General features: G+C 41.8%; 1 protein-coding gene across 3 annotated transcripts in view; it reads left to right on the plus strand.

Annotated features, from left to right (window-relative positions):
- LOC115444551 (oxysterol-binding protein-related protein 3) overlaps positions 1-20,564 on the plus strand; it is a 42,708-nt gene extending 22,144 nt beyond the window's left edge. For 2 of the 3 annotated variants that reach the window (XM_037440568.1, XM_037440573.1), the window contains 14 exons: positions 3,497-3,663; positions 4,319-4,439; positions 4,934-5,031; positions 8,164-8,286; positions 8,746-8,836; positions 9,047-9,258; positions 10,656-10,868; positions 11,423-11,593; positions 12,130-12,243; positions 12,802-12,946; positions 13,626-13,740; positions 14,143-14,265; positions 15,695-15,815; positions 16,171-20,564. In XM_037440568.1, coding sequence (XP_037296465.1) covers positions 3,497-3,663; positions 4,319-4,439; positions 4,934-5,031; positions 8,164-8,286; positions 8,746-8,836; positions 9,047-9,258; positions 10,656-10,868; positions 11,423-11,593; positions 12,130-12,243; positions 12,802-12,946; positions 13,626-13,740; positions 14,143-14,265; positions 15,695-15,797 — 1,796 coding nt within the window. In that variant the 3' untranslated portion in view covers positions 15,798-15,815; positions 16,171-20,564. The remainder of the gene's footprint in view (positions 1-3,496; positions 3,664-4,318; positions 4,440-4,933; positions 5,032-8,163; positions 8,287-8,745; positions 8,837-9,046; positions 9,259-10,655; positions 10,869-11,422; positions 11,594-12,129; positions 12,244-12,801; positions 12,947-13,625; positions 13,741-14,142; positions 14,266-15,694; positions 15,816-16,170) is intronic. The other variant, XM_037440566.1, reaches the window with a different exon arrangement.
- The last annotated feature ends 4,715 nt before the right edge of the window (positions 20,565-25,279 follow it).

Genomic DNA, 25,279 nt, shown 5'->3' on the forward strand with positions numbered 1-25,279 from the left:
GTCAATATTAACTCTAATGCTAGTTCGGAAAGCAGTTCTCACAAGAGACTTTGATGTTGCTCTTTTCAAAATCCTTTTAAGGTATATACTATAAAACATACAAGCGGTTTTTTTATTGTTGTTTCAGACAGTTGAGTCATAGCTCGCAAAATAGATTTTTAATGAATTTTAAATTTCTCTACGCGTCCACAACCCTGCAGGAACACTTACATAACCTAGTATTTAAAAATAAGAAGCGAAATGGACACTACAGTCTACAAAAGCAGGAACCGATCACGAATATAACGCATATAATAAATAAATTTGATTGTGCATACCAACTATATGTTTCCGAACCCAAGAACATACAGTCTTTTTAGAATTTCACCGTGCACATGTATACTCTTGGGTTCAAAATGTCTAACTAAATGTTATTTGTTTCTAGGAATCCCAATTCCCATCCTGTAACCAAAACGGACCCATCCCAATTGTACATATCGTTTCAAATCATTGTTTATTAATTTATTTGTGTTTAATAAAGTTTTATTTTCATTGAAAACCATATTTTTATCAGGGTCTTGATGTATAAGTTTCATTTCGTTTTAACAATATTAGGGTTTAACGACAAATTTTAAAATGTATGCCATTACAAGGATTCTACGAGATTGGTAAGTGGCGAGCATGGCTCACGGGCAGACTTCACAGCACCATTCAGGCATGTCATGGCGTAGATAGTTGCTATGGACTATGATATACAAGCATGTGTGACTACCTACAACACACTGTACTGTCTCTGTCGCTCTTGTATGAGCGAGCGGGATGGAGAATGTTGCTAATGTAATTTGTAGTAATTGAAATTAATTCTATTTAAATATTTCAATAAAACCACTGCAGATAAATTTGAGAGTCAGCTTTTTATTAATATAAAAATTATGTACAGGGTCGAATTCAGTTTTTTATAATGGGGGGTCTAATACACTTATAATTGCTTTATAAAAACACAATAAACATTCATAAAAATCTAAATGGTGTCTAATAAATTCTTATGGTTTTCCCTTCCAGCGTTTCTTTCGACATTTCTGGCCTCTACTTTAGTTCGTAAGACTGCTTTTATTTTTGTTTAAATTCCCCTTTTTCATCCTCGTCATATTCACGTATGTACAGAGCTCACGACATGCTACGGCGCTTGGTTACTGTGCATGAGAGAGGTAGGTGTTTGTGCGCTTGCGTCATTCCTTCATGGTTAGGATAAGATTTTATAAATAGAATTTAAAATGTAATAATTACCTATTTTTTATGAAAATTTGTCTAAATTGTTCGGTTTAAGTTCAATGATTCGATTAGTATGCAAACTTATTGATATAATATAGATTTAAAAAAAAAAAATTATGCGATTTGAATATATAGAGTAATATCAAGTTTTTTCTCATTCAATAATAATATAATTCCAGTTGAAATAAAACTGTTTTGCGGTTTGTATAAACATATTTTGTCCCGACGTTTCGCCCGTGACCACGAAGGCTGCAAAGTCTTCGAAAATTCTAAAGAAAATTATTATATAAAATCCGCAAAATAGTTTTATTTCAATGACTAACATTCACGTAAACATAAAGAATCATTACAGAACTCCAGGGCCCTTCTGTATGATAGTGTAAACGCGTAACGCGGCCGTGTCATGTTATCTTCGAGAAATGTGCGTGGAATGGTATTCTGTAAGCCAAATTTCTATAGTCCTAAACATGATGCGTTGTGTTACGTGCTTGTTACGCACTGTTAAAATAACGTGCGGGATAGAGAATAAGGCCCCAGTTGTTTAATGGGAAATGTACATACGGTAGCATCGTTATTAATAACTGAAATAAAAATAACTGCTCGCACACAAACCACTGACAAGTTAATTGTCAATATCCAATAATGACCCTAATTAGAAATAGCTATTTATACGGATTTATGTGTGTGACGAATATGCGTAAATTTCTTCAAATAGGGTTCAAAATTATACGAAATATGTTGCATCGTCTTAGATCAATATCCGAACTAACATGGGTTTTATTATGGAAGATTGAGATAGATGAATCTACGTGTACAATAGGCCTTGATTGTAATCTCGGTGGCGTTATCACTGATAAGCGTGATCTGAATATCGTTCAGTGTAATCTTAGTTCAAATTGGATCGTTACATCAGAGTATCGGCTTAATGGAAGAAAGTTTTTTGAAAGTAATAATTCTTTGTACTGTTTAAAGAAGTTTTTCGATGACTTATTTTGAGGCAAAATAGGAAGACAAACAGATTGTGTTAGTCAATTCAAGGGAGAATCGAGTGTGTTATATGCTGTTGTGTTTTTCTAAATATTCCATTTGTCATGTTATCATTTTGATGATGTTTTGTTTAGATCAACTTCCATGTTCTTATTAAGTGAAAATTTAAAATATTTCTTACAAGAACATGAATGCATAGATCCAATAAGTAGATTCTTAGGTGAAAAAAGTGATTAAATAAATTGACCATTTCAAGTGCTTTGAGGAATAAATCAAGTAGAAATAAGTATTCGAAATGTCAAGCGACAGTGGTGGAATTTTTGTACCGACAGCAAAAATCATTTGCCAATATATTGTGGAAATATTAAGAGATTACGGAGACCCGCAATGTGAGTTGGTTTTGTGATACTTTGTACTTTAATGAGTAAATCATGTTGAAATATAGCTGTAATTGTCATTTAGATCAAGAATTTCACTAGCTTTTTGTTAAATAGTATATACTAATAACGTAGTATTTAAATTTACAACAATTTCAGTCAGTACAATTTGAATTAACATCATCTGATATCCATATACTGTAAGAATATATATTTATTCAATATACAACACCCAATGTGCTGTTTCAATAAAGTTCTAGGCTCGGAACATAAGATATAAAATTACAAAAAAAAAAGTATATTAAATGAAATAATTTATAGTGGGGGGTCGACCTCCCCAATCTATCTTGAGTACCATCACAACACAGCCTTTAGATTGTATGTTTTTATAATCACAATCGTACCACTGTACCATAAACCATTTTGAAATCTATTGCACGTTATTGATAAGCTTACAGTATAAAATATGTATGGAAATAAAGCCATTTAGTTTCGTGATAGGTTTATGCATTTAAAATGGTAAAAATGAAGGTCAACTCTGAAAGTTTTGGGTTCGAATATTTGTTCAATTTGTAAATATGACTTGCAGCCCTCTCTGATATCATTTAAACTTATTGCACAAAACGCGCAGTGCTTTCATTATTGTGACGTATAATCTTGTATCCTATACTCAGATTTGACCTAATTTTTCTTACAAAATAAACACGTCACATTGCACTGTGCAATTTGCTCAAAATGGGATCAAAAAAATATCTTACCCAAAATTATATGCCAAATATTCTATAAAATATGTTTATACGCATGTGCCTTGATTCTAAATTGAGTTTGTATAGGATGCCATTTTTTTTTGTAAAATTTTTTAAATGTTATTTTTTTTGTAGCATGTGCGGCGGCTCGCCCCCAGTCGTTGCCCGGCGCGGAGGCCCTGGGCCCCACCGCCGGCCCTGCTTCCATCTCGAGCCTGACCCCCGACCACCAGCTCAGAGAAGACTTCACTGTACTCGCGAAAGATTTGCTGGCCAGTTTGAAAAGCATTGTTGCGACTTTGGTATGTAAAACTCTAATAAAAAATATGTTTTCAGGCTTTGTACTTTGATGTAATTTCTTTTTAAACTTTAATTTGTTGCCTGATATAAAATAAAATTCTTGTATTTAATCTTTGTGAATTTACTTTATTATAGTTCGTAAATAAATAAACTTAGGCACATGTTAGATTCCACATCGAAGTGTGGTCGTGCGCTGAAGAAATAAAAATATTCCTTTTATAATGCAGATTTGATAATGCGATGTCCATATTTAAAAAAATCCAATTTACATCTGGAACCGTATATGTACAAAACAGTAAAAAAAAAGTAGTTAATTGTATAGTTTCTCTCTCTCTTGAAACTTTGCTGTGCCCGACAGGGTCCACGATTATGTCAAGTGTATTAAAATGTAACATCTTATGTATAAAATGATTGTGGAGTGCAATAAACTGTGAATTAGAAAAAAAAAAAAAAAAAAAAAAACAACTTTCTAGAATCGTTGACACTAACAAAAAGGTGTATTACGTATTTTTATACATAACGTTAGCGCAAACGATCATAAATAGTCATCTTATCTACAGCCTCTGATTTTTTTAACGTTTTTATGATATTACTTTATCCGGCATCTCCTAGGTCTAAGGCTTGGTTTTGTTATCCATTGCCGGTTTTGCTTTACAGGTGTGCGAGCGAGGCCGACTCCGCGCGGCGATGGAGGCGGCGGACTCGACCGGCACGCCCGGCGGATCCGTCATGGCCGCCCTGAGGACGAACCTCACGTCCGCTTTACAGCAGAATTCTGGTGAGAACCGATTTAACTTTATAAATATTTATTGCTATCTTTTACTCGCGGCTTCGCCCGTGTGGAAGGAGTTTTTTGGGAGAAAAGTCCTGCATATATATTTTCCCGGGATAACAAGTAGCCTTCCCAGGGTCTTAAATTATCTCCATACCAAATTTCATTAAAATCCGTTCCGTAGATTTTGAGAAAATATATATACAACAGGACAGAAAAGGAGACTTTGTAGATGAGTGTTTTTATATGGTAAAAAGATTCCTCTGCACCTGATGGTAAGTGACCAGATAAAAACCGTATTGAAGTCTTGAGTTTGAACCTCGAATAAGATAAAGTATTTGAAACCGTTGGAAGAGACTACTTTCTATCCCAGGAAATTATATAACGGGATTATTATTCCGGAAAACTGCTTCACGCAGGCAAAGCCGCGAGCAAAAGTTACTATGGTACTAAATAAGCTAGTGAGTGGCGTGTGCGTGCGTATATAATGAGTCGCGAAGTGTTGTGCGCAGAGCTGCGGGCGCGCCTGTCGCGCATCCACCTCGCCTCCGACCTCGCCGACGTGGCCGCGCTCGCGCTCGCGCCCGGCGCCGACGCGGTGAGTGCACTACATGTATATAATGAGTCGCGAAGTGTTGTGCGCAGAGCTGCGGGCGCGCCTGTCGCGCATCCACCTCGCCTCCGACCTCGCCGACGTGGCCGCGCTCGCGCTCGCGCCCGGCGCCGACGCGGTGAGTGCACTACATGTATATAATGAGTCGCGAAGTGTTGTGCGCAGAGCTGCGGGCGCGCCTGTCGCGCATCCACCTCGCCTCCGACCTCGCCGACGTGGCCGCGCTCGCGCTCGCGCCCGGCGCCGACGCGGTGAGTGCACTACATGTATATAATGAGTCGCGAAGTGTTGTGCGCAGAGCTGCGGGCGCGCCTGTCGCGCATCCACCTCGCCTCCGACCTCGCCGACGTGGCCGCGCTCGCGCTCGCGCCCGGCGCCGACGCGGTGAGTGCACTACATGTATATAATGAGTCGCGAAGTGTTGTGCGCAGAGCTGCGGGCGCGCCTGTCGCGCATCCACCTCGCCTCCGACCTCGCCGACGTGGCCGCGCTCGCGCTCGCGCCCGGCGCCGACGCGGTGAGTGCACTACATGTATATAATGAGTCGCGAAGTGTTGTGCGCAGAGCTGCGGGCGCGCCTGTCGCGCATCCACCTCGCCTCCGACCTCGCCGACGTGGCCGCGCTCGCGCTCGCGCCCGGCGCCGACGCGGTGAGTGCACTACATGTATATAATGAGTCGCGAAGTGTTGTGCGCAGAGCTGCGGGCGCGCCTGTCGCGCATCCACCTCGCCTCCGACCTCGCCGACGTGGCCGCGCTCGCGCTCGCGCCCGGCGCCGACGCGGTGAGTGCACTACATGTATATAATGAGTCGCGAAGTGTTGTGCGCAGAGCTGCGGGCGCGCCTGTCGCGCATCCACCTCGCCTCCGACCTCGCCGACGTGGCCGCGCTCGCGCTCGCGCCCGGCGCCGACGCGGTGAGTGCACTACATGTATATAATGAGTCGCGAAGTGTTGTGCGCAGAGCTGCGGGCGCGCCTGTCGCGCATCCACCTCGCCTCCGACCTCGCCGACGTGGCCGCGCTCGCGCTCGCGCCCGGCGCCGACGCGGTGAGTGCACTACATGTATATAATGAGTCGCGAAGTGTTGTGCGCAGAGCTGCGGGCGCGCCTGTCGCGCATCCACCTCGCCTCCGACCTCGCCGACGTGGCCGCGCTCGCGCTCGCGCCCGGCGCCGACGCGGTGAGTGCACTACATGTATATAATGAGTCGCGAAGTGTTGTGCGCAGAGCTGCGGGCGCGCCTGTCGCGCATCCACCTCGCCTCCGACCTCGCCGACGTGGCCGCGCTCGCGCTCGCGCCCGGCGCCGACGCGGTGAGTGCACTACATGTATATAATGAGTCGCGAAGTGTTGTGCGCAGAGCTGCGGGCGCGCCTGTCGCGCATCCACCTCGCCTCCGACCTCGCCGACGTGGCCGCGCTCGCGCTCGCGCCCGGCGCCGACGCGGTGAGTGCACTACATGTATATAATGAGTCGCGAAGTGTTGTGCGCAGAGCTGCGGGCGCGCCTGTCGCGCATCCACCTCGCCTCCGACCTCGCCGACGTGGCCGCGCTCGCGCTCGCGCCCGGCGCCGACGCGGTGAGTGCACTACATGTATATAATGAGTCGCGAAGTGTTGTGCGCAGAGCTGCGGGCGCGCCTGTCGCGCATCCACCTCGCCTCCGACCTCGCCGACGTGGCCGCGCTCGCGCTCGCGCCCGGCGCCGACGCGGTGAGTGCACTACATGTATATAATGAGTCGCGAAGTGTTGTGCGCAGAGCTGCGGGCGCGCCTGTCGCGCATCCACCTCGCCTCCGACCTCGCCGACGTGGCCGCGCTCGCGCTCGCGCCCGGCGCCGACGCGGTGAGTGCACTACATGTATATAATGAGTCGCGAAGTGTTGTGCGCAGAGCTGCGGGCGCGCCTGTCGCGCATCCACCTCGCCTCCGACCTCGCCGACGTGGCCGCGCTCGCGCTCGCGCCCGGCGCCGACGCGGTGAGTGCACTACATGTATATAATGAGTCGCGAAGTGTTGTGCGCAGAGCTGCGGGCGCGCCTGTCGCGCATCCACCTCGCCTCCGACCTCGCCGACGTGGCCGCGCTCGCGCTCGCGCCCGGCGCCGACGCGGTGAGTGCACTACATGTATATAATGAGTCGCGAAGTGTTGTGCGCAGAGCTGCGGGCGCGCCTGTCGCGCATCCACCTCGCCTCCGACCTCGCCGACGTGGCCGCGCTCGCGCTCGCGCCCGGCGCCGACGCGGTGAGTGCACTACATGTATATAATGAGTCGCGAAGTGTTGTGCGCAGAGCTGCGGGCGCGCCTGTCGCGCATCCACCTCGCCTCCGACCTCGCCGACGTGGCCGCGCTCGCGCTCGCGCCCGGCGCCGACGCGGTGAGTGCACTACATGTATATAATGAGTCGCGAAGTGTTGTGCGCAGAGCTGCGGGCGCGCCTGTCGCGCATCCACCTCGCCTCCGACCTCGCCGACGTGGCCGCGCTCGCGCTCGCGCCCGGCGCAGGATAAGAGGCCGTTCAAGTATGACGTAACGCAATTTGGGGGGAGGGGGTCTTGTAAAACGTTACGATGCGTTACAGGGGCGGAAGGGGATCTCGTACAAAGCGTTATGTAACATTGTTTTTTTTTTTTTATTTTAAAACAGTAACAAATGTATTTTAGCGACTTTCCGATATTTCGCGTAAAATATTTGTGAATATTACAAAAAAAAATTACACTTTAGAATTATATAAGTTTTGAAGGAGGGGGGGCGTACAGGAAAATGTTACAGCGCGTTACATGTAGGAGGAGATTAAAATCTTCAAAAATTGCGTTACGTGCGTACGTGCTTACCCTTCAGGGTTACTGCTTCTTACTTGCGTTTGAAGTCTGTAATGAACTTGTTCGAAAAACGCTACATTTTAAAAACCGCCATATTATGTTGTCAAAGAATATATTTAAATATACATATTCGCAATAAACGGATATAGAATGTAATTAATTCAAATGATTAACACAAAATACAGTAATTCAAAAGCTTTTAATAAGAACAAATTAATTAGAACAAATATCCATGTCCTAAAACAAACATATTACTCCATATTACTAATATAATCGAACCCTGATCCCTGCAGCAGGCGAGGCAGTTCCAACAGTCGCTCAGCTACAGCTCGTCGTGCGTGTCCGCCTCGGAGTTCTTCGACGCGGAGCAGCACGAGGACGACATTAAGCGAGACGAGGTCATCGCCGCTGACGAGGTAAGATTCCGTCATATTGGAGCATCGGAAAGTGTCTTGGTGGCTTAATTTGAATGATACATTTGCAATACTGAATTCTCGAGTTCAATCTCCAGGGCGGGTAAATATGAAGCCTTAAATAAAATTTATGCCTTATATGGCAATAATCTCGCTCTTCAATCACTTTATGGAACGAGAAACACATGACGAAAAGTGGGTGCTTCCTTCGAGGGTAAAATGTTCGCATGTGTGTGTGTGTATGAGTGCGTGCGTGCGGCCATGCGTGTGCGTATGTGTGGGAGTATAGAAATGTGTTCTTTAAATGTCAATAGGCTCGTATTCTATTATATGCGACCTAACTGCCGAAATTTGATGTGATACACTTCTGACATCCCTTAAAACATAATGGCGTGATGCTAACTTGCAAGACAGATTATTTGTATTACAGTTGTAGTAATAACGATTGTCCTCATCCCCCAGGCCGGCGTGATCGAGCTGGACGGCGACTCGTCGTCGGAGGCGGGCTCCCTCAGCAGCGAGGAGGGCTCGGCCAGCTCCGATAACTCCGACGGTCAGTCACATTCGCAACTAGAAATAACTATAATTATCTTGTACAGTTGATTAACCCATTTACCAGCGGAATGTTTGCCGGCAAACATGACAGCTACATGACATTACGTGTGTCACGGGAATATAACCTTATTATATACTACATATTAAGGAATGAATCTTAATGTTGGCATTATAATAAAAAACGAATAAGCTTTTAAATTCTCTACAGTGTTATCGGCAGAACAAGAAACCCTACGTCTCAACGCGAACGGCACGGACTCCCGCGCGGGGGGCGGGTGGTCGCGTCGCACACGCCTGCCCTCCGTCCGGCCCACGCCGGGAGGTCCCAGTCTCTGGAACTTGCTGTACAAGAACATCGGCAAGGACCTGTCGCAGATATCTATGCCGGTCACCATCAACGAGCCGTTGAACATGCTGCAGGTAAGATGTAGAAGATTTTGGTAGCTTTTTAAGTGGCGTATTGATGTTTTACAAATAGACGCGTCATAGGCTAACAAAATTGCACTTAAAAATAGCCCAGTATTTACTATAGTCACATTGATGCAGCCCGAGTGAGCCCGAAGGGGCCCGAGTGGACCCGAGCGTCGACCGCCCCGTCGCCATGACAGTCGAATAAAATGCATTTATTAATTAAAAAATAAGTTACATACAGTGTATACTTATTACTAACGTATGAAATGATGCGTTTTTTTTTAGAATTTGTACATCGTCTAAAAACACAGGTAGGCATTTTATTTATAAAAATACAAAAAGTTAGTAAGCCGACTAGCCGCGACAGTGGTTGGAGGTTGACTAAGTGAATGTCGGGCAATTACCTTGCTTTCGTCTTGCCAGTATTGAGCTCGGACAACGTATCTATGTTATAAAAACATCTTTGGTTTTATGTATGTATGTACTATATAGGTTTCTAAAATACTTAATAATTTTCCATTTGTTTGTATTATGGAAGGCACTAAAGTTAAATAAACGAAAGTTTAATTAAATCGAGTGAGCGTTCTCTGAAATCTGCCGCCCCTAAGAGGCTGCCGCCCATAGGCCTCGGCTCGCGGCCTATACGGCCTATTTACAAATCCAGGACTGGTTTTCACTTCCTTATTGATGAGCTCTCAAAAATGTATTCACAAAAATAGAATTTATTTCAAGTCCATTAGTTACTCTTTAAAGTGTTGACTGTAGCCGTTTCTCAATTGGCAGTCAGGGACTTTTTATGTTTATGCGAATTAACAGCTAAAAATTTAGAAAAATAGTATAATTCTAAAATGTAGGTAGATATTGTAATTTTGATTTTTCGTGTGGGCGACATTTGAGTAACCCCCCCGCCCCACCCCTCCCCTTTGTCATAAACGCAAACGTCGGAACAAAATTATAACATAGTAACTAGGTAGGTAGGTAGGTACACGCGCACGCGCGGCCGCTAGTAGGTACGTCGCGAGCGCGCCTTCACCCCGCACTCCGCCAACGCTTCCCCCACGACGCCCTGCCGCGGCCGCCGGCCGGCCCGCGCCAGTCGAGCGGGGCTCTCGTGCGTGCGTTCACGTCGCTAGCCACGGCGACTCGCGCGCAAACCCTATGTACTTGCCAAATATTGTTGTGATGCGTATTGTATGTGCCCACTTTTACTCTAATAAACATATAGTAACTGAATACCCGGTTATAATATTATAAAAACTGCGATAAAATCCGAAAAATAGTTTTATTTTAAAGTGTAACGTTCGCCTAAACATAAATGATTATCGAATCATTTTATTTGATGAAATATAAATTGAATGGCAGCCGTGTGGTGTAGTAGTGTAGTAAGCATGTGTGATGTGTGGCAGCGGCTGTGCGAGGAGCTGGAGTACTCGTCGCTGCTGGACGCGGCGGCGGCGTGCGGCGGCGCGGCGGAGCGCATGGCGCTAGTGGCGGCGTTCGCGGTGAGCGCGTACGCCGCCGCCGCGCACCGCGCCGCCTCCAAGCCCTTCAACCCGCTGCTCGCCGAGACCTACGAGTGCGTGCGCGACGACAGGAACTTCCGCTTCCTCGCCGAGCAGGTACACCCGCCCGGCTAGCGACCGTACACGAGGTTTTAAACCCGCCATAGTGGCCCACGTAATTAGGTCGCATTCCGGGATCAACCTATGTATATCCGGTTCCAACAAGCTGGCATAATTTGTCAACTATAGAGGGATCTTACCATCAGGTGTTGTGGGGTAACTTTGCCGTGCGCATATAAAAAAATATAGTATACGTAAACGACATGAGTGCACCCGCACACGCACACTACCATAAATAGCTTCGGGGAAAGCACTTGAATCAATCCCTTTACCCACGACACCCCCAACTCAAAACATACTAGGACATCTCTGCGCGAACGAAATGATCTGTATGCTCCAACAAACACTATTATTGTAAAAAAAATATTTTTTTTTATCTAGTTGCATTGTTAATGTGTTCCTATATTGATCACATTAAAAATGTCAATGCTTTATTTTTACTTTAAAAATCTCCTTCATTATAAAAAGCAGTTAATTAAAATATTACTCATTATTTAAAACATTAAACAATTCAACATCCCAACTTTATTTTTTATCCTTTTTCCCCCCAGGTATCTCACCACCCCCCAATCTCGGCGTGTCACGCTGAGTCTTCGCGCTGGTGCTTCTGGCAGGAGGCGCGCATCAAGACCAAGTTCTGGGGCAAGTCCATGGAGTTCCAGCCGACGGGCAGAGTACACGTGCGGCTCACGACCACCGGAGATCATTACAGCTGGAATAAGGTGAGGAGAGGGGAAATGTTTACGTAATGTGTACCAATATATGGCACAGAATATTTTTATTTTCAAACGACCATTGTTTGGTATTAATCTGTTTCGTTTATTACTGACACGATATTTCGTTTAATACTGTCTGCTAATGATCTGCTATCCGGCTCGAAGGACCAAAAGGATGTACGGTCTAGGTTCAGCACCACACACTTTATAGTTTGTTTTGATGATGTTATGATAAAGAACAACACTCGATATAAATGATCGACAGTTTATTGATATAAACTTAACACGATAAAATGTTAATGATTTAATGAGACTGGTTGTTTATTGATAATTGCTTGATATGAGCACGCGCGGCTTGTTGCTCAGCAGTACGCGAACTGAAGCTAGAAGTATCGATATTTGCGGTAATAGAATAAAATGCTAAGAGCGCATATTTGTATGGTTGCACCGTACATAGACCTTCCTCCAACGCTGTCCATTTAACCCCATTTTACTATATCTAGATTCTAGAACATTTATTTACCTGTGTTCGTGATTTTCAGGTGACGACATGCGTGCACAACCTGTTCGGAGGTCAGCGCTGGGTGGATCAGTATGGGGACATGCACATCGTGTGCCACGGCACCGATATCACGTGCAAGCTCAACTTTATCAAGGTGGGTCTAGTCAACAAAAATCGATATCTATTATATTGAATCGATATTAAAAAACTAAGCCGAATCGTTTCTGCAATCTGGGGATGTCACACTGTCAACTATATCAAGGTGGGTCTAGTCAACAAAAATCGATATCGATTATATCGAATCAATATTAAAAAAACTAAACCGAATCAAATCATGCTATCAACTACACGCTGTGTCACACTCTTACCTCCGTATTCCTAGACGTTATTTATCTAAGGACAGAGCATTGCTATAATAACAAGTCTGTTACTTAGCTTTGTTTATCTGGCAGCTTGCTGTTTGTTCAGCTTTGTTTATCTAAAAGCCAACTAGATTCAAGTTGTATCTCAATATTAGCCAATCACAACGGCCCTATGTGTACGCACTGCGAAGGCTGCCGTTAGCACTGAGAAACAGACATGTTATTATAGTAAAGATAGAGCTTAGATAAACAAAGTCTATGAATAAGGGGATTAAAGTGTTCGACATACACATATCACATATTGCACGTGTGGTGTCTACTGTCTAGGTATATGTTCGCGTTTGTTCCAGGCAAGCTCATGGTCGAGCAGCCGGCACGAGGTGCGCGGGTTCGTCACGGAGGGCAGCACCGGGAATCGACTGCGCATTACGGGACGCTGGTCCGAGGCGCTGTACGCTGGAGACCCGCCTGCTGCCAGGTGTTTGTGGAGGCCAGGTGAGTGAATAAAATACATGGTAAAATTCGTAAATATAGGCATAGAGCGAAAGGGTAGGTAGGTGGATAGAGAGTGGACGGCAGTGTGCAGTTGGCGTCACGCTGCCGTAAACGCCGAGGGCGTCCTTCGCTGCGCGGGGGCTTCTGGGCCCCCCCTCCCCTCCCTAGTGGACGGGCCGCAAGGCGGCACCGCGCAGGGGCGGCTGCGGTCGCAGACTTAGACACTTCAACGTCAGAGGAAGCCCGCAGCCGTCCCAAATGCGCCGAAGGGGGCCACCGCGGAGTTTTGGCTAGTAGGCCGTGCATAGGTTAAGTTGTATATAGGGCTAGGGACTCGGCCCGGCGGTCGCCCGAAGGTCACCATCAAATCCGGGCGGCTCAACGCCGGGCCGTAAGGCACGGTTGCCCCAGCATAACCGCTCAGTCGCCCCCCACGAAGGCTGGGCGATAGTAATAAGGCACTTTCTCCGCGAAATCAAAAAAAAAAGGGTGGATAGAGAGTGGGAGAGAAATACAAGAAGTAGTCATATTACATGTTGATTTTTGTGTATCAAGTAAAATATATTTTTCAAAATATGATTTTTTTTTTTTACTATAATGTCTACATATTTATGAAAACATTTAAAAGGAGAGTCATTGTATAAAAAAAAAAAAAATATTATAATTATGTTTCCCTCAGGCGCGATGCCGCCCGAACACGAGTTGTACTACGGGTTCACGCGGTTCGCGATGGAGCTCAACGAGATGGAGCCCGGCATGAGGGAGGTGCTGCCCCACACCGATACCAGGCTCAGGTGAGTTAGTCGATTCTGCGTAGATACTAAATTAAATAAAGTAACGCGTGATATGAAAATGTGACAGTACATTAAAATAAAACTATTTTACGGATTTTGTCGCGGTTTTTATATTATAATTTTCTCCCGACGTTTCAAAGACCTTACAGCCTTCGTGGTCACCGATCGGACTGAGGTATTGGTCGTCCAAAAAGTCAGTCTGGTTGGCTGCCAGACTTCAAGACACTGTGAGTTCAGTCTGCGTAGATCGGACCACCAACACAAAATATAAAAAAAAAAATATTGTAAAATGTCGGTAGATATTGCTACTTGTCTTTGTAGAAACGCTGGGAGAAAATTATAATATAAAAACCGTAAAATAGATTAATTTGAATGTATCATGACTGTCCTCTGTACCCCCAGGCCGGACCAGCGCGCCCTGGAGGAGGGCGACGTGGAGGCGGCCGAGCAGCTGAAGCACGAGCTGGAGCAGGCGCAGCGCGAGAGGCGACGCGACTCGCCCGACCACACGCCCGCCTGGTTCCGGTCAGTACTACCTATGTCTCGTGTACACCACCCCCAGGCCGGACCAGCGCGCCCTGGAGGAGGGCGACGTGGAGGCGGCCGAGCAGCTGAAGCACGAGCTGGAGCAGGCGCAGCGCGAGAGGCGACGCGACTCGCCCGACCACACGCCCGCCTGGTTCCGGTCAGTACTACCTATATCTACTGTACCCCCACCCCAGGCCGGACCAGCGCGCCCTGGAGGAGGGCGACGTGGAGGCGGCCGAGCAGCTGAAGCACGAGCTGGAGCAGGCGCAGCGCGAGAGGCGACGCGACTCGCCCGACCACACGCCCGCCTGGTTCCGGTCAGTACTACCTATATCTACTGTACCCCCACCCCCAGGCCGGACCAGCGCGCCCTGGAGGAGGGCGACGTGGAGGCGGCCGAGCAGCTGAAGCACGAGCTGGAGCAGGCGCAGCGCGAGAGGCGACGCGACTCGCCCGACCACACGCCCGCCTGGTTCCGGTCAGTACTACCTATATCTACTGTACCCCCACCCCAGGCCGGACCAGCGCGCCCTGGAGGAGGGCGACGTGGAGGCGGCCGAGCAGCTGAAGCACGAGCTGGAGCAGGCGCAGCGCGAGAGGCGACGCGACTCGCCCGACCACACGCCCGCCTGGTTCCGGTCAGTACTACCTATATCTACTGTACCCCCACCCCCAGGCCGGACCAGCGCGCCCTGGAGGAGGGCGACGTGGAGGCTGCCGAGCAGCTGAAGCACGAGCTGTAGCAGGCGCAGCGCGAGAGGCGACGCGACTCGCCCGACCACACGCCCGCCTGGTTCCGGTCAGTACTACCTATATCTACTGTACCCCCACCCCAGGCCGGACCAGCGCGCCCTGGAGGAGGGCGACGTGGAGGCGGCCGAGCAGCTGAAGCACGAGCTGGAGCAGGCGCAGCGCGAGAGGCGACGCGACTCGCCCGACCACACGCCCGCCTGGTTCCGGTCAGTACTACCTATATCTACTGTACCCCCACCCCCAGGCCGGACCAGCGCGCCCTGGAGGAGGGCGACGTGGAGGCGGCCGAGCAGCTGAAGCACGAGCTGGAGCAGGCGCAGCGCGAGAGGCGACGCGACTCGCCCGACCACACGCCCGCCTGGTTCCGGTCAGTACTACCTATATCTACTGTACCCCCACCCCCAGGCCGGACCAGCGCGCCCTGGAGGAGGGCGACGTGGAGGCGGCCGAGCAGCTGAGGCACGAACTGGAGCTTTTTTTGTTATAACAACGAATTGAAACTTGGTCCTTCGAGCAGGATGTATGTGATTGTTGATAAATTCTGACCACTTCTAACAGTTTAGTTTGGAAATCTTTGGGGAAGGTCTATATCAAACAGTGGGCTTCCTATGACTGATGTATTATCAAGTTGGGTCCTTCGAGCAGGATGTATAATGAATTTGTTTGTGTGCAGTAAATCGATGGAGGGTGGCGAGGAGACGTGGGTGTTCACGGGCGAGTACTGGCGCGCGCGCGACAGCGGGTTCCCGCACCTCGCCGCGCCGCGCATCTGGTGACCGCGCCTGCTGCTGCACGTACGTACCACCACCACCATAGACAATACACATTATTCATTTAAAAGCCCATAGTCTTGTCTTGATTCTTATTAACCATCAGGTACGATACTTATTAAGCCAAAATCTTGCACAGGAATAATTTACAAAATCTCTTGAACTTAAATAAGTTATAATATATTTCTGCCTTTTTTCCAAGTCAGATTTATATAGTTTTATATTTTGTTTAGAAAGGGTCTTATTCGTTTTAAAACCCGTTACGTATTAAATAATTATGCAACCTACATAATCATGGTTAGAAAAATCAACACAAAGTGTTACCTGGCTTGAGATTTTTATTTAACACAATTGTTTTAATTTTGTTTTTTTCTTCCAGCGTATACCGCAGTACGAGGTTCTCTGCTAGTTGGTTGTGTCGCTTACAGCTTATTATATAGCTTTACAATAAACTAACAGCCGCCGGGCCGTCGCGTCGGACGTTCACAAATTATTTATTAACTCTGGCAAGGATATGTAGTGTGGCAACACTGAGAGTAACGGTTCTATTAATGCAATCTTTTTTTGGGTTCTTGTGTTTTTTTTTTTATTTATTTAATGTACTTAAACGGTTCAGGTCTGAAATTGACCTGATCGGTTAAAAAAATAACGAAAAAAACACTTATTGTTATCAAAGTATTTCAAACTATGTTTTTTTTTATGAAAACTTTTTTGCGTGGCTGTGAACGTTTTCCATACTTTTTTGTTTTGTTTTTTTTTTATATTTGGTACTTGATACGTCTTTTTTGTTGATATGTGAAAATTACTTTACGTAATTTTATTTTTGGCCGAAATTTAAATCCATATTTTAACATATTTATTACTTTGAAAGTCGTGTCTTAAATGAAATGTATAAATATATGACAACGCCCTACATAATATAGATCGATTACCGAAAGCTGGCTCGTACAACACATTTACAAGCTGTGCATGTGTCGAAATGAACTTATCGGTTGCCATGACGACGCATCACTCACACATCAACAAAAACATATAGCGTGACATTTTGTTGACATATATCCTTGTCCCTTCAATTATAATGTTTCAAAATTATTAATTTTTTTTTGCCTATTTAATCGCGGTTTTTATATCATAATTTTCTCTCGAAGACTGCAGCCTGCATGGTAACGAGGTCATATATGTTTTTTTTAAATGTTAATTTGTATCAGTGTGAGTATTCTGTACGAGCCAGCTTAGAGTTATCGACCTATAATACTAAGTCATATATCGACAAAGTCTTATTGGGATTTTTTTAATGGCATTTTTTCATATTTAATTCTGGGGTAACCGAGTTTTGAATAAGCGCTAAGAAAGCGCGGGGAAGTTCTATTCAATATATTAAAGGAGATAAATTCGGCAACTCGTGTACTGCCCAAAGAATAATGTCAAAATTGGATTCCCATATAATATTGAATCGGGGTGATTTGAGATAGGCAAATTGTAGTTTATATCTACAAAATTTTTATGTGTTCGGTCAGAATTGTGTAAGCTTTTTGGGCATATTATTTATTTGTTTTTTTTTTATTTTTTAATTTATTGTGAAGCAAAATCATGAAATCTTTTATTGTTTTAAATGGCGATACTAATAAATGTAATACCGATACTAACATATTGGTCAGTCGTTTCAATAGACTCGGATTAAACAGTGCGATATTGTGTTCGATTCCCGTATTGTATGTTGTAATGCGTGTAATGTCGAATTTCCATAAATCTTGTCAATTATCTGTGTGTACGAGTGAAAACTCTTCAAATTCTCATACGGGTATGATTGTAAAAGACATTTCTACGTGGTGCCCAACCACTATTGATATGAGTATCGCAGCCAAAACGATTTTTAAATCGATTATGTATAAATCGATTGAAAAAAAAAACGGAATGTTTTAAGCTACGTTTTTAAGATTTTACCTTGTTTATAGAGAAATCGAGGGAATATTGTCACAAATTAGAATAATTTATACCGATGTTACGATTCTCATGTAACTCTCAGAATGGTTTTTGTTTTACCGGATTTTAAATATCGCTTAAATTTTTTTAATAAACATCGTAATAGTACTATTATTGGACCAGTTTATTTTTATTACAACACGCTATCGACCGAGATGAAGTCTGTCACGAGTCACATAACAGCTATTTTTTTTTCGCTATTTAGTAGTTACAGAAAACAAAGGCGATTAAAGTGAATTAAAATAAAATTACATAAGAGATTTTTTCGCAATAATTTGTTTAAATTTTCTTCCTACATTAATAACATGCAACCGACATGGTCACGGGGTAGACTAAAAATCAGTTATGTATTAATGCCAAACATTCAAGTAAATATAAGAAATCATAAAGTAAATTGACAATTAGCTGGTTCCAAAAATTGCAGGCTACAGATAGCACGTACTGTGATTGACTTCAGACCGGTCGAGTTATGGCCGATAAACAATCTCGATCGCTATCTCCAGATTAGTCAAAAGATAACCCAATCAAAACTATTATGGGAATGTTGCAATTAACTTTCTGATTGATCCATTTCCACAATCCGGAAATATCGATCAAGATTCTTTATCCGTCGTTTAACTATCCGTATTTTACTTCATATATTACATTATTTAAGAGCGAGTATGAAGACGGTTAATGGGCTGTTATGAATTAGTGTTAAGAATTCAATTGTTCGCTTTGTAACGCAAATCTTATCTCGGATATGCTTGGCGTAGGCGTGGCTAGGAATCGGGCTAAATCTAGATTCTAGACTAAATTCAGTTAAAAAAATAGAGAAAGAAAGAACTAAAATACGTTTATTACGCTCTCACACTAAACATAAATCATACCTGGAGTAATTTAAAATAAAAGAAAAAAAACGATAAGACACTAAAGCCTATACTAATTACTGTACTAAATATCGATACGGACTTAGTTCAGTCTCGACTATATAGATGGCTCCTGAGTAAACTATCGTGTCTGAAAAAATATCGATATTCACCATTTTAACGTTTCTCTATCTAGGTACTACAAAACCCATTAAAAAAATTAGTAAATGATTTTTAATGAAGCTTTTTTTCGTTTATTAACTTTTGATTTAAATGGGTTTGGTAATAAAAAGTACATAGATAACGAAACGCTTAAAAGTAAATATCGCTACTTTTGCAAATACGATAGTTTACTTAGGAGTCATCGATATGGAAACTAACTACGTCAACAACCAGATTCAGTGGAGCAATTGAAACCTCTAGGCTTAATTTAATTTATATTGACCTGGCTTAGTTGTGGATCCAAATAGTCTTACTTATAAACTTGTTTTAGCGTTAAGAGATGGTTAAGAATTGCTTAAATAGCTGTCAAAAACATCACCGGTTTCCTAGTTTAAACCTTATTAAGAGGCAAGACAGCGGGTTTTGATTTACAGCTGATCGAGTATATTTGTGTTTTAACTAAACATAACTTTGCATTTTTTTTTTTAAATAATACTGTAAAGTTAATGTTTTATTAAATCAAGAAAAGGTTTTTTGAGAAATTTAAGCTAAATTTTCGAGGGTAATTTCTAAAGGCTAATAAAATTATGATACCTAAGTCTTGGTATTAATTCAACTAGAATCTAGCCTTTCGAATGTCCTAGCCAAGCCTATGGTGCTTAACTATTGTAAAATACGTTTTCTACATAAATAATATTAATCGATGTTGTTGTTAGTTAACCACGTAGGCGTGTATGTTTGTATATAATGATTTTGTATTTAATAGTACGCTTTGTGGTATATTATAATGGTCAATGGAAAATGTATACCGACAATATTTCCTGTTACAATGTGGGTAACCAGATTTAGCTACCAAGATGGCGCTAAGATATAGTGACTAAATTCATGTTTTAATAAATTAATAGTAATGACACATGTACGAACGAAATCACAGATAAAATTTCAAACAGGCCGTCACATTTGTGTCGACTGGCGTCGGGTAATCATCCCTCGTCAGTCGACGCTGGACCCCACTCCGCTTACCATCAGGTGCAGTGGAGTTACTTTACCCATATAAAATAGTGTAAAGTCCACAATCTTTTCAGGCGACATCTGATTAGGTTAAAATAATTTGCCTCTATTCCTAAAGTAAACAAATTTTATACCACAAAAGCGTTTTATTCGTTCACAATTAAACTGGTGATTATTATTGGCAAATGTATACTAATATGGACTTTAATATTCTTGGACCAATAGACAAAACTAACTGTCGTCTCCAATAAATGATCCGATTTTTTTTATCGATCGCAAAAATAGACCAATCAGAACGAAGGTTTTTTATATACTTAGAAATAAATAATTTTGATTGGCTTATTCTTGGGATTGAATAGAATACGATCAGGATCGTGTATAGGAAGTCATAAGCAATATGTTTTTAACATTAACCATTCCTCCCCCCCATCTCTCTCCGGCCCCTCCACCTTGGCTGGAGCTGGACAGGCGTTGTTGGTTTATGATCATCAGTTTGGTTGTGAATGGCTTCCTATGTATATTTTGGTGTAAGGTACGAGTATTTGGTTGTTTTTTTTTTTGTTCACAACGCACTGTCTCATCGTATTGTTGTTCATTCAATTGTAAAAATTATCGGATATCTCGTGTTGTTTGTTGGTATTTTAATTTTGAGTTATTAATAAAAAAAAGTGTTTGTTTATGATATCGGAATAGGGGACCGGACAAATTTTCAGAAGGTGTTTTAAATTGATCATTGTGGATATAAATAGCCAAGAAAAATAGTATTTTGCACAAATAAAGCTTAAAAAGTACATAAAACCATGCCTAAATGTTAAATAGCTATAATTCCCGCGCAAACGCTACATTACGTCATTTCGTCTCGTGTGACGTTGCGCCGTGATTAGTGTTTCATTTGCCGTAAAGAATAGACTAAAAATATTATAATTATTGTATTTTATTTATTGATTTAAAAATACAAATCACAACTCTTTTACAAAATCAAATATGAGATAATATTTTTAATATTACAAACTTTACTTTAAACTGAATTTCAGATTTTTTGGTAATACCTGTCCGGTCCCCTATTATTGCTTTTATTCATTTTTTTTTATTAATACCACAAAAAAGAAGAAATGTTGATTTGTCAGTTTTAAAAAGCTGTTAATGGAAAAAGATGTACTAAGACATTTTTTTTTGTCTATGTATTATAAAATAACGACAAATAACACGTAGAACCGACGCCATTATTAAATAATGACAATAAATGACGTTTCTGTGTATAAAAAAATTGTTGTAAATGTTTAACTGTTACTAATTGTAATACGTGCGTGACTATCAAACTGTACTTGCCAGTTGTTTAGTTTATTGTTATCGCTCTCTGAATGTCGGCCAGGTTCGTTGTATCACAAATTATTTTAATTTATTTAAAATAAAAATCAAAATGACGTTCATATACGTCAATCATTTTCAGTCGTCATTTGTTGATATTGGTCACAAATTGTCTTTTCCCATCGATTTATACAATAGTCTTTTATTTTTAACAGCAATTATTAAACATAAAACAAAAAATGGCCGACAAACACACAGATACAAACCTCAGAGCGTCTACTTACACTATTCTAGTATTATTTTATTTATTTCGATATTTCAATTTTAACATAGTATTAAAAATGTGTTAAAACGGCTAGTGAATAAAGGATTAGGGTGGCTAGGTAACGTTTAATTATAAAATTAGGTGCTTATGAGTTTGTTTCACGCGCGGTACGATCGAGTGGTTTCGAACGATAAGCTTTTACTTTGGTATTTGTAGTGTATGGACATGGTTAAAAGACATGCGGTTCCATTTCGGCGAGATATTATTGTGAGTGAGTGGACGTGCAGTCAGCCATAAAAGTAGCTGAACAAATTCGAAACTTCAAAATGCTTAATAATATCATCATAACTTCAATCGAAATTATGATTTTCTCGTTATCTAAAGTCAAATGAACTCCAAGTTTATTTTAGTGTATAAAAGATGACTATTAATAGGGATATAAAAGTTAAATGGCGATTTGAAATTTTGAATCCGTTTAAAAATAGCTACTTTTTGGCGGACTAACATTATGGCTCTTTATTTTAGAAATTGTCGAGATTTGATATTGGTTTGACTTTTGGAATGCACTGTACTTACTGTCAGATCACTGCCATGAAAAGATAAAATTTTTACCCCGTAATATCTGTAAACGTGGTAAAAAAATCATCGTAGCAGAAGGAAAGGCATAAGAGTTGGCTGTTGACAGCCATTTACTGCAGCTGGTTGTGGCTTGGCAAATAAACCATTGAGTATGGACTACATAAAAGTGTTATTAAGAAAAGCAACTAATGTCACATCAGTGGCGAAGGGTCCCGATTCCTGCCGGTTTCCCTTTCGTAATTTTCCTAAAATTTTATTATCATTAGAACTATTTGTAGACCGTATTTACGCATATCAGTAGTACCTATATGTTGTTACCTTTTCTTTTAATTTTTATCCGTGGTGCTTTACAACTGGCTTATCTAGTTGTAAACTTCCCTATAATTGAGGTTAAAATGCCTTTTTAGCTCATTATTTAGCCTCCCGCTTTGCTATGAAGGCACAGTTAATATTTCCAACTCCTCCCAATCTTTCTATTTGATTAATTTCGTTGCAAGATAAATATAAATTACTTTTCCCTAAGACTCGCCGCACTTCACTGCTCGGTGTCATAAAATTCGCGCCCGTGCTTATCCTGGCTAACAAGAGTTGTAGTAGTGTGTGTGAGGGCGGGAAAGTCTTTTACGTATATGTTGTTCCCTTTTAGAAAACGTCACCCTTCGCCACTGTGACACAGATATACTGCATGAGGTGCTTTAAGTGTGAATCGCGTGAAACAGGCTCGCGTTTCGGTTCTCTTAACTTGCAATTTATTGCAACAATAGTATTTTAAAACGTACTTAAATTAGTTGAATGTTTATAGTATATAAAAATCTTTCTGTATGTTACGGCGCGTAGGTGATTGTTTAACTTTGTATTTAATAATCGACAAAATGTTTAATATTTAGATGATAATGATGTTGTCCTAAACGTGATACTATTTGTTTGTGCTAAACTATTTTATAATAGTAAAAAGAGCCGGTGGAAAGTTTATGTGAAATGATGTCCTTTCTTCATTATAATTGTAAAAATAAGACATTTTGTTTCGACTACATTTTCTAAAAATGGTATTCCTAATGTGAAAGCAGAAACCTTAAAAGTATCACGTTTAGAATGACTACCGCTAATGTTTTAAAATAACTGATGACGGTAAATGTTTTTGGCGTCGATCAATGTGAGAAATATTTTCTTTATTTGTATAGGCAAATATTGTTACATAAACCAACTATCAAAATCAGTTTGATCAATTCTGGTGGATTGTTTTTATTCTCACTAATTAACAGTTTTAATAAAATAGTATTTTAATTTAAAAAATACAAAAGGACCTTCACTTTGGTATTACGCAGGCAATTAAATTTATAATCGCATTTGCTGACGCCACTTGCCTTTACCATTATTTTTCTGTGATCGTCTACATTTGGATTGTTTGGTTTCGTCGTGTTTTCGTGTGTAAGCATCATGTAATGCAGTAAGTGCCTTTGCAGATTTACGTTTCTATAATAGTAATGTTAGTAACACTGCTAATTGATATTGCACATTACTAAGATATAATTTATTTAAATACAACATGTAAAAGACAAATAACACTCTTCTTAAATATGTCCGTCAACAATTTTTTATTAAAATGGATCAAGTCGTTTTCAAGTAGCTCATTCCATATGTTCATCAAAAGACAATATAATATGTAAAAGCAATTTCCTATAACAACGACTTTTGCATGACGTCTTTACACGTCAATAGTTTCGATTGGACGTGATTGTACGTCGATATGGAAAAAAGTGCTGTATCTCTATTTAACGATCTCTCACATAAGATATTATTATTGATTGTAATCATGCAGTTTTATATGTTTAGATATGGTATAATTGTAATATTACGTCATATTTTTAAAATGGCTTCCATAAATCATTCAGTACAAATACTTATTAGCTCACGATTAGAATTATAAATTCTGCTACGGACAATGTTAAAACTATACAGGGGTCACCATTTAAAAGGCTTGTTTGAAACAACAATTTATTATCACGCCAATTTCATTTTAATATTAACAAAATATTTATTTCCTGTCATACGACCTGCCTGGGTCCTACTATGCCTTAAATGGTCTCCTCTCTAAGATTTAAGGTCCGCACTGCAAGCCGGTATCATAATAACACATGTTTTGTATAAAGCTTCCATTAATGGCGACGTGGATGTACCGCTGACACTTTGTTATATGTGATTTTATTCCCTAGCTAATAAATGACAAATTATTAAAGGAAAATTCGATTACCTATGTGTTGTTTTATTTATCCGTACTGTAATAATATCGGCCCCGTATATACTGCCCCACTGCTGGGCACGGGCTTTCTTTATTGCTGAGAGGCATTAGGGCTTAGTCCATTACGCTGGCCTAGTGCGGATTGGTAGACTTCACACACCCTCAAAATTCCTATAAAGAACTTCTCAGGTATTAAGGTTCCTCACGATGTTTTCCTTCACAATGAAATCAAGCGATAACTCGCAAAGAATACACATATAATTATTAGAAAAGTCTGAGGTGTGTGCTCTTAGGATTTTAATCAGCAGACATTCGTATATCCGTCATATCCATACAATTGTGCGTAAATTACAACATACAGTGCGAGCAAATGCTCTCGACATCCATAGCACAGCTTTTTCTAAATAAATAAGGGCTAACAAGTAAGATGGTTGCTTTGTGTGATCCCGTATGAACATCCACAAGGCTAGCGAGCGTACGACTACACGTTAACTACTTTTGAAAAATTAATAATACTAACGTAATTGCTAAACCAATTCCATGAAATGACAAATTTACCTATATATTTTATGAATCTAACGAAACTCAACATTCATACCACCTCAATCTCAACATCCATAACTTATTCTAGTAAATACGATGATAAAAACAGCTAGAAAATGTGTGTAAGTACCAGCGCCCGTTGCATCTTTGTTTACTACTTCGAGGAGAGGTACAGCCGTGACTTTTAAAGCTGTAACTACGTTATTGCATATCCTTACCTAGATCTATACATTATAACCTGGTTGGGGTGCTCTATCGATTATACCCGGGCTCCGGTCATCGGCCCGGTTATAAGACTAGGTAAGTACTTATATCACTGTATGATACCTAGATTCATTTGAAAATCTATAAATCAAACGTTTTGAAATCAGTTACAAGTTACACCATTTCATATTGAATATTAATGAATCAAAATAATTAAAAGCGTTTTTTGAAAAATAAACCTTCTACACCTCTATTTATACTATAAAACTGATAAATAAAATATTGTTTATAATATTTTTATTGATATCGGCAAAAAATTATCTTTACTTTTAATTTTTTAACAACA

This window comes from Manduca sexta, chromosome 4 (assembly GCF_014839805.1).
Source record: "Manduca sexta isolate Smith_Timp_Sample1 chromosome 4, JHU_Msex_v1.0, whole genome shotgun sequence".
NCBI lineage: Eukaryota > Metazoa > Arthropoda > Insecta > Lepidoptera > Sphingidae > Manduca > Manduca sexta.